The 14,163-nt window shown below is 40.3% G+C and overlaps 1 protein-coding gene across 4 annotated transcripts in view; it reads left to right on the top strand.

The window, feature by feature from the left end:
- Positions 1–14,163, top strand: part of CNOT2 (CCR4-NOT transcription complex subunit 2) — a 107,967-nt gene that overhangs the window by 75,974 nt on the left and 17,830 nt on the right. For all 4 annotated transcript variants that reach the window (XM_089674109.1, XM_089674110.1, XM_089674111.1 and 1 more), the window contains exons 10-13: positions 85–241; positions 9,644–9,705; positions 9,923–9,972; positions 13,101–13,201. In XM_089674109.1, coding sequence (XP_089530235.1) covers positions 85–241; positions 9,644–9,705; positions 9,923–9,972; positions 13,101–13,201 — 370 coding nt within the window. The remainder of the gene's footprint in view (positions 1–84; positions 242–9,643; positions 9,706–9,922; positions 9,973–13,100; positions 13,202–14,163) is intronic.

Here is a 14,163-nt window from a genome sequence, read left to right as displayed (position 1 = left end):
TGTTTTGTTTAACACCTCAAGCTCTTGACAAAAATATTTTTTTAGATGTTTCTAATTCTGATTGTTGGTATGTCTCTTGTCCAGGCCGCGTTACCAACATTCCTCAAGGTATGGTGACAGATCAGTTTGGCATGATTGGCTTGTTAACATTCATCAGGGCAGCTGAAACAGACCCAGGGATGGTGCATCTTGCATTAGGAAGTGACTTGACAACACTAGGCCTCAATCTCAACTCTCCAGAGTAAGTCTGTTTTTGTTCTCTGTGCTTTTTACTAATGATGTCCATTTCTATATTTTTTATGCAAACCGAGAGATATTTGTCAGTCTATGCCAAGTCTGGGAAATAAAACTCTCATTGAACAGCGTGTAAAGACATTTATTTTTTTTTTTCTTCAAATGGAAGTATATTTTTTGAAATCCAAAAAATATGTGCAGTAAGTTTTTTGTGTGGGTGTTTTTTTTTTTTTTTTTGTTTAATATAGGAATTTTTTTTATGTACTGGAATCATGCTTTTTGAAAAACTTTACCTAGATTGATTGCAATAGAATTTAGTGCACTTTCATTGATCACGATACTAAACACACAGTTTTCTTCTTTGTTTTTTTCCCCCCTTCTTGCTGGAAACAAAGAATGCATTCCTTATTTAATTAGACTGTCAAAGAACTATCTGTGTTGCCCCTAGCATCCAATTTGTTTCCTGTGTCAGGTTTCTAGTGCATATGACAGGCTGGAAGGGAAAAGCTTTGAAAGTAGACTTTTCATGAATTGTGAGTTTCAGTATTTTTTCTTCTCATCAAGTAAAACGGATCATGTTGCCTGGTCAGGGCAAATCTAACTCCTCCTTTACAGACCTTTCCAACACGCCCCAATCTCATTTAGACATACCCTATACTTCTGGATGTGGGGATGCAAGTGATCCTTTCTCCTTCATCCCACAATACATTGCTCAGCACCTAAGCGATCAGCAGTTAGGCCTGCATATCAAGGCGAGGAAGAGGGATTGTCTTTATAATAGATTCCTGTTTAAGCTCTAGCACTGAGCTTATACCGGACTGTTTTTTACTCAGGGTGCCCACAGGCAAACAGGACTGTAGGGAACTGCTGGAGAGGTAAGTATTAGTTGTAACGTTGCCCTGAATGAGTTGCACTTCATAGTCCCTGACTTTAATGTATATAAGTTGGAAAAGTTTTTTTATCATTGCCAAAAATTACAAGAACGCCTGTCATTTCTAGCCTCCACGTAAATAACATTTACAGATGCAGGGTAGCAATGGCAAAGACGTATAAGATATGTCAAGATACGTATACTTTGAGAACTGGACTGCATCTAGCAGTTAATGAACTTTTGAAGTAAAGTTCTCAGTTTCTTTAAAATGTTGACTTTTTTTGCTGGTGTGGTATTGGGCAAATCTTTGTTACAAGGCTCTATATGAAGGAATGGCCTGTTTGTTTTACTTTTATTGGTTGCATATTTTTTACTTGACACCACATCACTTAGAATCAAAATATCTTCAGATTTGTAGTGTGAAAAGTCCTGTTTTTTTTTTTTTTTCCCCCACATTTATACAGAAGCATTCTAACCGTTTCTAATAGAAAAACCGTGATATGAAACCTTTTTTGTATGTGTTTTAGGGGTTTCTTCAAGCTAGTGATAAAATCTGCTGACAGCTTTCTAGTAAGGAATAGGTGTAAGTGGATTGGAATATCAAGATCCCGTTCTCCTTAAAACAAAAAAGCCATTGAATATACCCCATTTTTTACTTCAAATGCTTCCAGGAGGTATCGGTGTTGTCGCCATGCCTCATCTTTTCTGGGTGCTCAAAACAGAGGGAGAATGCACTGCTGGAATGCTGTGCCTTCCAGAAGTGTCAGAAGTCAGAGCTAAGGTAAAGTTTTTGTTTTTTAAAACTTTGCTGCTTCCTGGTGAGTGAATGCTGGAAAAAAAAAATGTTGCCAGGGCCACCCCTAGAGCATACCAATATAAACCCCATCTACTCTGTGATGCTCCAGTTTTTGGCTAGTGTCCTTAGGTAATTGACCTGCTCTTTCCCCTGGAGAAGTGTGGGTGTGTTTTTTTTTTTTTTTTTTTGTGTGTGAGGGCCGCTGAGAAGGGGGTACACCTGGCCCTCCTGTAGGGGTCCCGGCCCCTTCAGCTGCAGAGGCGGGCCCGGGCAGCTGACAAGCCCATCTGTAGCTGATAATTGACATTGTTGGCTTCCTGTAATTCTGTCACAGAGCAGCACAGTGTTGTGAATGTTAGCTGCACTCCCGCTCTGCTTCACAGGTTTGACACTTTCAAGTTTCCTTCTATTTACATTTGATTGCAACTTTGTTTCTCTCCTCTCCCCCAGACTGCTGAACTTTCTGCTCACTGCTACAAAACTCTTTTCCCCCTTCCCCCTCTGTCATCACATTATTATTATAGCATTATTATAGGAATCCTAATTGTATCTCACCTTTTAGTCTGATTGCCTTCACAATTCCTGGTGAGCCCGATTCCCTTACATATAATAACCTTTAGAGCCGGTTCACACTCCATGCGTTTTCAGTTGCTTTTTTTTTTTTCTGCATCCAAAGCACACAAAGTAGGTTATATGGTTGTCATTGTCACGGTTCACATCATTTCTTGCAGTTCCAGTGTGTTTCAGATGCAGAAAAAAAAAGTAGAACAGGCTGTATGTTTTTCTGCACAGAACTGTACTGGAACACAGTAATACTCATCAAAAACAAACCAGAGTGCACCAAAAACACTGGAACGCACATGTCATTAATTGCATTGAAGAAAAAGAGGGGAAAAAATGAACTGGAATGCGGCAAAAACACACCGGAACGCACTAAAAACTCACCAAAAATGCATCTGGAACACATCAAGACTGCGTTTTCTGTAGTGTGAAACGGCCCTTAGGACTTGTTCACACCATTTGTGGTCCAGAAATTTTGTATTTTCATGCACAGCAAAGAAACAATGCCCTTTGTAGATGTGCGCAGGTACCATGAATACTTAACCACTTGACAACCGGGCTATAGCTGAATGACAGCTACAGCGTGGTTGTCCAGTTCTGGGAGGACGTCATATGACGTCCTCCCAGAACGTGCGCCCCCAGCGGTGCACACCTAGTGATCTGTGATCGCTGTGTCCTACGGACACAGCTGATCACGTAATGTGTTAAAAGGCCAATCACAACGGCCTTTTGCCACGTGATCGGCTGTGTCCAATGACACAGCAGATCACCGGGTAAATTCAGTTGTCGGCTGCACTTTCCTCACGCTATCACAGCATGAGGAAAGTACTGCAGAGAACCAACAATTGTCAGAAAAGATCGGCACTGATGATCACTGCCCAGCAGTTCCACCCACCTGTGCCCAGCAGTGCTACCAGTCAGTGCCAATCATTGCTGCATACCAGTGCCACCTAGCAGTGCTGCCCAATCCATGCAAATCAGTGAAGGAGAAAAATTACCTGTTTGCAAAATTTAATAATAGAAACAAATACTTTTTTGAAAAATTTTTTGCTCATTTTGTTTATAGCGCAATAAATAAAACAGCCTGCGGCAATTAAATGCCACCAAAAGAAAACGCTGTGTGAAAAAAAGATAAACATTTTCATATGGGTACAGTGTTGCATGACCGCGCAATTGTCATTCAAAGTGCATCATCACTAAAAGCTGAAAATTTGGCCTGGACAGGTAGGGGGTATAAGTGCCCCGTAGGCAAGTGGTTAATTGCACCTCAACACATCCCATAAACACAGATGCATTTACAGCCTCCAAAATGCATGGTACCACACTACTGTACGGTTACGTGCAACACACTTTTAAAATAATGACTGCAGTATTTTTGCATGTTCCCACACGTTAGGCAGCCCATTAAAATTAATGGGCTGAGGAAAAAAATGTGTCAAATTCCACATTCACACAGGTCCTCTGGCCTGTACAGCATGAATGAATGTTACGCTATGGGGACACAGCAGCAGTATGAACACAGGTTTTAATCTGACAGTTGTGCAGGTGTGGGGAAGTGGTCCTGAATGTTCACTGTCTGTGTTCAGGGCTGTACACCTGCACCCATATGCCTGTCAAGTTAGTACATGCAGCATTTCCATAGTGTAACATAGGTTACCTGCAAGCGGCTCCAGCCACATAAAGAACCACTGATTCACACTCTACAGGCCACAACACCTATGTGAATGAGCCTCAAGACCTCAATTACACACACAGCTTTATTTATTAACTCATCACAGTTTTATCATTTAGATTTAACAGGAATTTTGTTGGGATTGTGTACATTAATAAAGATTTTTTATTGTATTTTTACCATAAATATAATTTTTATATTTTCTCTGGCAGTGGGGGCCCCTTTCAGGCTGTACAGGACTCAGTGACAGGGGCTGTGTTTTGTGGGTGTGTGTGTTTTGGTTTGTGGCTATATTTGTTTGTTTGTGTGCGTGTTGTTGTTTTTTTTTTGTTTGTTTTTTTAACCATCTAAGCATTTTCTGTCTGTGGCCATTTTTTGAGTAAGGGCAGTTGACTCCTGTATCCTTCACTTCCTGGAATCCATCTACCCTTATTTCAGGCATGCAGGCAGGAGGGTGTGCTTAGCTGAGGAAACTCCTCCTGAAGACGCCTGGGATTTACTTGTAAATTTTTAGTTTTTTTTAATACTTCTTCAGTTACTTCCTGATTTCCAGGACCAGGCAAATGAGGTCATTTACCTAGTCCAGGAAGAAATGTAAAATAAAAACGTAAAACAAGTAAATATGATATCCTTGCTTATCCATTTACTAAAGCTAGCAGCTTTAGGATTAAAAATGGTGAATGTTAATTTCGAAAGTGAAGTTCCACCTCAACAAGACTAATTCACAAGGCTTGGCACACTGCAGTTTAGAGATTTTGGTGGTCCCTTTATTGTGATGGCACCTGCCATTTTGTCTCCACCAGTTTTCAGTGAGCAGTTTTCAAAAAGTGCTTTTCCTTCCTAATTCTCAGAAGAATTATGTAAACGCTTCATGCCTCCCAGATGATGTTTGTACCCATCTATTTCGACAACAACCCAAACAGCATGTTCTGCATTTTTGCTGCAATCATCTACAGAGACTTTGCCCAATTTCACTCCAGACTCCTCCAATCCAACATCTTCAAGATGTAAACAAGCTGATACAATCCTTTGATCGCCCAATGCTTCTGTCATATTAAGCAAAGATTTCCCTGATGTGTTAAACCTCCAGTCCTGCCTTGGAACTGGAAACTTTTTTTCCTTCACAGGTCTTGGAACGTGGTAATGACAGATACAAGTCTTACAACCTGGGACAGAGTTTATATCTCCCCGATTTGTTCAAGGGAAATTGTCCCCACGGGTATCTAAGCTCAACATTCTAGAATGGAGAACCATCATATTGTCTCTACCAAATTGAACCTCCCTTCTCCAAGGTCATTTAACCTCCCTTCTCAAGCTGCACAAATTTGTGGCTAAGACAGGGAGCCTATAGCCTTCAAAGTAAATGATCTGTGATTTTTTGCACTCCATTCCAACTGGTTTATGCCTTCTCTGTAATGAAAGTTCTCCTACGACTGCTTTAAAAATAGAACCAATTTGGTTTGATGAGAATCATCAGGACTCTTTCCTTCTCTAAGAATGTGGTGTACACACACTCAGACCTCTGGCTTACTGGCACTGGCTATTTTCAGACAGATCAGACTTACCTGTGCCATCCTGCTTCTCTGCCACTTATTTAAAAGACTGTTGAATTCCAAATTTATAAAGGATAAGGGTATCTCTGATCCAGTTATTCCCACCTTACTTGGATCAAAAAAATCCAACTCCTGCAAGATTTACCATTGCATGCGGAAGGTTTACTTTGCTTTGTTCGGGGGGGGGGGGGGGGAGGAGGGGCTACTCTAACACTCATATCGTGACCATCCTTCAGGCTGGCCTTGACTAGCGTCTGGTCCTGAGAACCTTCAAGGGACAGGTATCTGTCTTATCTGTTTTTCTGCAGATACCCCTTGCCTTGCAATCCCTTACCCCATTATCTCTAAGAAATTACTTGTATAACTCCTTCGAATTCGACCTCCTGTGTCACCTTGGGGTCCCAACCTGGTGCACTCTGCTTTTCAGAGACCTCCCTTTTGAATTGATTAGAGCAGGGCTTAAAATTTCAAGTCCTGAGCTACTAGCCAGGCCTTAAGAGTTACTCGCCACCAACAAACACACAGACACCTGTACACACGCACACAAACATGTACATACACACAGACATGTATACACACACATACACATGTACACACACACACATACATAAATATGTACATACACATGTACACACATACACACATACATACACATGTACACACACACATACATACGCATGTACACACACACATACATACGCATACACACAGATACATGTACACACGCACAGACACATGTACACCCCTCCCCCCCCTATAAAAAGTTGCAGTACTTCGTTGCTCACTCACAGAGCCGGGTACTGCACTCGAGGGGGAGGCAGAGAGCACAACACACACTCCTTCCTTTTCTTTTACTGCGCTCAGCTATTGAGCAGTGTGACAGCTCCCAGTGACAATGACAGATCTGGCCTGAGCTCCGAGCCTGCTCAGCAAGATGGCCCTGGGGGACACACTCGCCCCCACCATAATTTTCACTCGCTATTGGCGAGCAGGCGAGTGGAAATTTCAAGGCCTGGATTAGAGAATTCCCTTGGAAAAGTCACCATTTTAAGGTTGCTTTCTTGGTTTCCATCTTTTCTGACTTAGCAGCTCTGTCCTACTAAAGAGCCTTCCTTGGCATTCATGACCTCCTTTTGCAAGATGCAGTCCCTTTCTGTTCTACCTGGAGGTCCTCATAGAGGACACGCTGCTTCACCATTTCCAGGTGAATCCGATAACTCATTTCAGATTCTTCCCTTTTGCATCAGAGCCCATTGCTCTGGAGTGTAGAGGTCTTCTGGGCTTTTCAGCATCAAGCACATTTCCCAGTTTTGCAATTCCGCCCTCTTTACACACATTTTCCAAGTTCTAACAGGTGGATGTCCGAGCCACAGCTTATGCAAGCTCTGGCCGAAACATGGTCCAGGCTGTTACCTGAGTATATTGTTTGGCTTCTTTAAACCCTTGTATTTCTTGTGAGCTTGTTGGTAGTTCCATGTTGCTATAATGTTGTCCTTTCCATTTTATTGCTCTGGGTATGCCTCATGGTCTATGAATACCAGTCCCATGTCCTTTTTCGTGCGTTGGTGTCACTTTAAAAGGAAACTGTACTGTATTGAGGACGCCTGACTTTTTCACATTAAGGCTCCATGTACACTACTGTAAAAAAAAAAAAAAAAAAGCCATTGCTAATTTTGAGCATTTTTTTTACTAGTGTTTCTGCACATTTAGTGTGGTTTTTTATTTTTTTTTTTACTGCCAGGAAAATGCTCTCAAAAATGCAAAACAGAAGCCTCTAAATGCTGAACTTAAACTCCTCTAGACTGCCAAATGTGCATGGACAGATAGAATAACATTATTTGCTTCTACAGACAAATCCCTAAACTCCTCTAGGAGCAGCATTTTTTTTTTTTTTTTTTTTTTCAAGCTAGTGTGCAAGGAGCCTAAATGAAAAAGTCATAGATCCACTTGCCTGTTTAAGAAAATCACAGCTCAACAAAAATGTTGCTTTCTCTTCAAGTTTGGAACCACATTTCTTTGTACTAAAACCAAACCTCTGCAAAGGACATGTTTTTAGTTTTAAGTCCATAAACTTATAAAGGGACAAGTCTTGGGCTCTCTTAAAGTTATACTTATCCAAAACCCTTAAATATACAGTTACCTTCCTGAAAATGCCTAAGTCGAAATGTGACCTTTAGGCTAGGTTCACACTTGCCTACTTGGTAAAACACAGCGTGTTACTCTGCAGGCTAGTGTTGGTGTCGGCTTTGTCAGGGAGTGGTGTGATTCACATTTTAGTGCATCACACAGCATTCTTCTTTTGTTTTGGTTTTTTTTCGTTAACACTTCATTTATGTCTGTGCACAGCAGCACAGTGTTAAGCTGCTGTGCAGTAACATGATCACATTTTGTGTGCTGTGGAAAGATGCAGATATGCTGCATTTTTCAGAATTGTACCACACTGCTTAGGGCACTGTTGTGAAGGGGCACAGAACAAGTTGTTTTCTATCTGCCTCAGCAGTAAGCTGCAGTTATCCAGTGCAGAAAAAGGCAGGTCACCTCACAGAGTGAACAAACTCTGCCATAACTTTTACTATTGCCCTTAGTGTATGTCAGGACAAAAATTGAAAAACAAAAATCTATTCAGTACATCTCTGCACTAGCACTACATGCACATTCCCACGTTATTTTAATATCCCTGATAAGTACAAAAAAAATACTTGTTCCTCCAGAAATGCCCGTAGCTGCTGAATCTTGTTGTGGCCTGACAACACACATTTTTGTGGACTGAGCGTCAGTCCTACCCAGATTTTTTTTCCCTAAACTACTCAGACCTACCCACTCTTTCATCTCCACAACATAATAGCTAATTACTTTCCTTGAGAGAGTGCATGGTGTGCACAGGACAGCTATGACTTAATGATTACCAAGAGGTGTGTGTGTTTGGGATATAAAATCTATATATAGTGCAAATGTAACAACACTTTTAATTTTGTAGCAAGGAGCAAATAAGCGAAGTTAATTCTTAGGGCTCATTCACACAGCCAAGTGTTTGTGTTTTGTTTTTTTGTATGGAACACACTTTCTTCCTGGCAGAGCTAGCAGAAGTACTCGTGTTTAGATGCATACAATTCTTCTAATGTCTTTTTATGTGTGCATACGCGTTTGCATGCAGAAAATATAAATGGTCCCAGGCACAGCTGCATCCTAATTTTTTTCCCATCTGTGTCCCTTTGCGGAGATTTCTCTTCACTTCCTGTCTCAGCCAAACAGCAAGTTAGGAGAAATCGCTGCAAATTAAGGGAATTCCTGGAGGACACCTAGGTTCCCAGAACTAGTGTCCCGATTGGAAGATTTCCCCCTATTACTTTTCTGGCGACAACCCAAAATTTGGGTTTTTCTTTCAATGACAATGGCAAACAGAGGGGGGAATCTTCTGAACTGGGACACAACAGCAATAAAAACCAACAAGCATTCTAATCCCACTCTACTCTATCCAAAATTTAAAAAAAATAAAAATTTTATTGCCTTTTTTAGTTATACTTCACATGAAACCTAACAATTATTGAACACTTTACCCAAAAATCCTATCCCTGAGCTTAAAGAAAACCTGCCATTAGAAAAGTAGGCTGCTGTTGTTGACCTCACCTTTTTGGCTGTTATTTGAAATGCTTTGGTTTGTATCCTCCCCCAGTCACTAACCCCAGCACAGATATAGTGATGAGGACTTCCAACAGTTCTGATTTTAAATTTGCTGCGAGCTTGATGTGGGTCAGTGCCTATATTTCCTTTGTGTATGCCTTAAGCATAGATTGGCACGTAAGGCCCCTAGTCCTTGTTGCAAAGGCAGTCTTCTCCCAGTTACCAGCATCAAAAATAACGGATTTTCTCTCTTGTCATCTTCTATCACTAAACATGATTTTTATTTAAATGATGCAGGTCTGTTTTTGTGCTTATATTCTTGTTTTTAAATCTAGAAATCTTTATCCGAAGTTTGCATCGCCATGGGCATCCTCACCATGTCGACCACAAGATATTGGTATGTTTGTCTTGGTTATTTTGTGTGATGTTTTGATAAAAATAAATGTTTGTTTCTAGTATAAAATAGCCAGGTCATGTTATCTTTTTGATAATTGGACTCAACTTTTCAATGATATTTTTTGCCTCACATATAGCAAGACCCTCCCCAGATGGCAGAGCTAAATGGTTTCTTACTTTTTTTGGTTCAATGTTCATACTCTTAATTTTTCTCCTAGATTTCCATGTCCCGTCTGAGTACTTAACAAACATTCACATTAGGGATAAGGTGAGTGTTTCTTCAAACTGTGGCATTCAATACGTTTTTGAAAAGCTGTAATTCGATGCATGTTGCAGGCAATAATTTGGGAATATGTTGGTGCAAAAGGATGTTCCCTTCAGGGTGGACCTTTTTTTAAAGAATTTTTCATTAATAAAATCTGCCAAATTTTTTCTTTTCCTTTTTATATTTGATCACTTGTATCAGCACCTAACCATTCCTGTGCAATTTGTATGTTCTATGAATAAAAAAACAATTTTGCCAAGCCCCTACAATGCCTTGAGCAAGTGAATTTTTTTAGATTTGGAACTTAAAGCAAAGTTGTGCCTTGCCCATGCAAGGCGAGACAACAGATTTACGTCAATGCCCTCTCCACCAGTAGCACATTTTCTTTGCATCCCTGCTGCTTTGTTCAGCCATGGAAACAAGGAAAAGAGCCTTGTGTCTAAAAACTAGAAAATGAACCACCTGGAAGAGCAGAGAGCTGCCACATCCCTAAACTGATAACCAAGAACACTACCAATACCATTATTTAAAGCATTCCTAGGTTGCAAGCTCCCAGGATCAGGCCCTCCTAACCCTCTTGTGTTGAACTGTATTGTTGCTGTATTGTCTCCCTTTATATTGTAAAGCGCTGAGCAAACTGTTGTCGCTATATAAATCCTGTATAATAATAATATTGGGCAAAGATTGGTTTAAAGCAAAACTGTCAGCATTTCCATGTAGGATAAAGTGACAGTGTCTGTGTAAAGGCCCCCCAGACCACTTTTTTCTTTCTTTTTTTTTTTCTTCACTCACCAGTATTAGTGCCCCTCTGCCACTCGTTCTATGGCTTGCAGAGCAACTACTTGGAGTTTCTGGGTATGGATGGGCATGTGACTTCTTCCCATGATGCAGTGCTAAGGCCTAGTAACCGAAGCACTGCCATTCTTGGCCATGGGAGGTGGAGTGTCTCTTTTAAAGGCCAATTTCCTGGGTTATGTTGTACTTTGCAGTGCTTGTTTTCTCACACAGCTGGTTGTTTACTATTTAGATGAATCTAGTAAGTAGGAACATTTGTTTTCTTTTCAGGGTAATTGCTTTCCTACAGTAGGCATAACCTCAGGCAATACTTGTTTTTCATAACATTACAAATCCTTGTGTTAACAGTCCAAACAACACATGATTAGTAACAAGTGTATGAGAAGCTGCAAACCACTCATATTACACAGTCTTCACTGTAAATACGTAATTGGTACAATTCATTTAGCAAGTTTTTTTCCAGACTTTTCTCAAATAAAACTTCCTATTGAAAAGTACTAATGTGCAATATGTCTCACTATGCTTATAAGCCATTGTTGGACTGCCAAACACATTGTGCATTGTACAGTATGTATTTTTATACCAACATTTCTACTAAGAAATCATTCAGAATAGACTTATGATGGGTGAACACAAGTGTATGTGTCTGTGTACACACGTGTGTGTGTGTTTATACACTATATTGCCAAAAGTATTGGGACGCCTGCCTTTATACGCACATTAACTTTAATGGCATCCTAGTCTTAGTCCGTGGGGTTCAATATTTACAGCTATAACCGCTTCAACTCTTCAGGAAGGCTCTCCACAAGGTTTAGGAGTGTCTATGGGAATGTTGGACCGTCCTTCCAAAAGTGCATTTGTGACGTCAGGCACTGATGTTGGACGAGAAGGCCTGGCTCGCAGTCTCTGCTGTTATACATCCCAAAGGTGTTTGATCGGGTTCAGATCAGGACTCTGTGCTGGCCAGTCAAGTTCCTCCACCCCAAACTCACTCATCCATGTCTTTATAGATCTTGCTTTGTGCACTGGTGCGCAGTCATGTTGGAACAGGAAGGGGCCATCCCTAAACTGTTCCCATAAAGTTGGGAGCATGAAATTGTCCAAAATGTCTTGGTATGCTGATGCCTTAAGAGTTCCCTTCACTGGAACTAAGGGGCCAAGCCCAACCCATGAAAAACAACCCCACACCATAATCTCCCCTCCACCAAACTTTACACTTGGCACAATGCAGTCAGGCAAGTACCCTTCTCCTGGCAACAACCAAACCCAGACACGGTGATCAAATACCACCGAAAGCTCTATTTTTTTTTTGGGGGGGGGGGGGGATGACATAAATTTCATTTATATACAGCGTTACATGACTGCGCAATTGTCAGTTAATGTAACGCAGTGCCATAACGCAAAAAATGGCCTGGTCAGGAAGGGGGTAAATCCTCTGGAGGGCAAGTGGTTAAAATCACTGAGCTCCTGAGAGCGAACATTTCTATCAGAAATGTTTGTAGAAGCAGTCTGCATGCCTAGGCGCTTGATTTTATGTACCTGTGGCCATGGAGGTGATTGGAACATCTGAATCAAATGATTTAGAAGGATGTCCCAATACTTTAAGCAATATAGTATATATTTAAAAAAAAAAAAAAAAAAATTCTATTAGAGTGTTTTTATTTATTTTTTTGTTCCTAATAACAAATGAAGTCAATGGGTGATGGCGAACAGCTCACTAAAATGTATAAAGGATAGTCGCAAGGTTCTAGTTGAGCATTTTGCATTTGTTTATTTTGTAAATGGTTTTTCTTTCTCATCCTTCAAGGGCCACCGGAAGTTATACTGGCAAACAAAAGCTGCTTTTTTTTCTATTCAGTCCTTCTCTTGTCCGTTGTCTTTTCCTGATTTTTCTCACTTATTAGGTTATGTTAATTTAGTTACTGCACATGGAATTGCCTGATACGGTTTACCATATATTTGAATACATTTTGATGTAATGTAAAATATATATGAATTGGGTGTTATTTGAACTAAGGGACAATTTCCACCAGAATGCGTTGTGAGAAAATCAACATTTGCCATCTGCAGTGGGTGTCATTAACTTTGCGACCTGCATTTGCAATGTTATTATTAAAACAGTGCGTTTGCTTGCACCAGATCGCATTGTACAGTATTTTAATCTCTGCTGGCTTTGTTTTTTTTGTTTGCCAGTGTTCATTCTAGGTAGCAGTATAACCTACCAGTTAATGACTTCCTTTGCACCTCAGTGGACTCCAAAAAAAAGTATTTTTGAGTGCAAAAATCCTTATACTTACGATTTCTACTAATATAATGTTCTTCTTTTCTTTTTGTAGTTGGCTGCAATAAAACTTGGCCGATACGGAGAAGATCTTCTTTTCTATCTCTATTACATGAATGGAGGGGATGTTTTACAGCTTTTAGCCGCAGTAGAGCTGTATGTATAATCATTAAGCAGTATTCGCTCTGTTTTATAGAGACCGACAATAGTACAATTATCTGCACTCAGATCTGTAATTTATACAGATCTGAATGCAGGACTATTGTATCCCATGGGACCATGCACACATTTTTGTTTTGATTTGCAGCATATACCCACATAAACCAAAGCTAGAAGAGTCTGCGTGAGAGTTCTGGCATAAAGAAAATATTTGACACTACACAACTTGCATCCAGTGTATATGGACTCTGTTGGTCGCTGAAGCTGCTCAGAGTTGACATGTTAAATATCAATGTGTAGCCAGCAGTACTGCCACTACAGGTTACACACTATTAAAGTTTACATGCCAGCTTTGAATATGTTATTCATGGTGTTGCCAGTGCATATGCGAAATGACCAGCCTTCAGTTGCGCTCTGTGTGCATGAGACCTGTACAGTACTCCTTTACTTGTACAAACGGACATTTACCTGTCTTGGCAAATGGGAGCTACCCACAGCTTTATGTGTACCATGCTGTGAGCATACTAAGATTGGAATGTTATTTGATTCCTTTGTCCTCGTGAGTATGTGGTTACATGCATATATGATGCTTGTACTGTATGTGTTTTGCATGTGTGCTTATGCCAGTTAGCACATGCTTTTAACATGTATAGATTCTTGTTTAATGCCCTTTTAGGAAAATGTTCTGTGCTAATTGCAGGTGGGAGTTTTATAACTGAAGAATGTCTGTCTTTGGCATGGAAATGCTGGAAACGTAAAGGATGATGCTTGTGTTTCTGTACATTTGCCAACCATTTATTGTGTCTATGTACATAATATGCATAAACAGAATAATCATGCAAAATGTAAATATACACAATTAGCTTTCTATAAAAAATAGGAAAAGTGGCAAGTGAGACCACATCTCCACTGCTGCAGATTCTTAAATTTTCCCAGTATATGAATAAACATCCCTATAT

This window comes from Staurois parvus, unplaced genomic scaffold (assembly GCF_062004578.1).
Source record: "Staurois parvus isolate SC_StPar_1 unplaced genomic scaffold, SC_StPar_1.0 ptg000147l, whole genome shotgun sequence".
Classification (NCBI taxonomy): domain Eukaryota; kingdom Metazoa; phylum Chordata; class Amphibia; order Anura; family Ranidae; genus Staurois; species Staurois parvus.
Note: the sequence above shows the minus strand (reverse complement) of the source record. Positions and strands in the feature narration are given on the sequence as shown.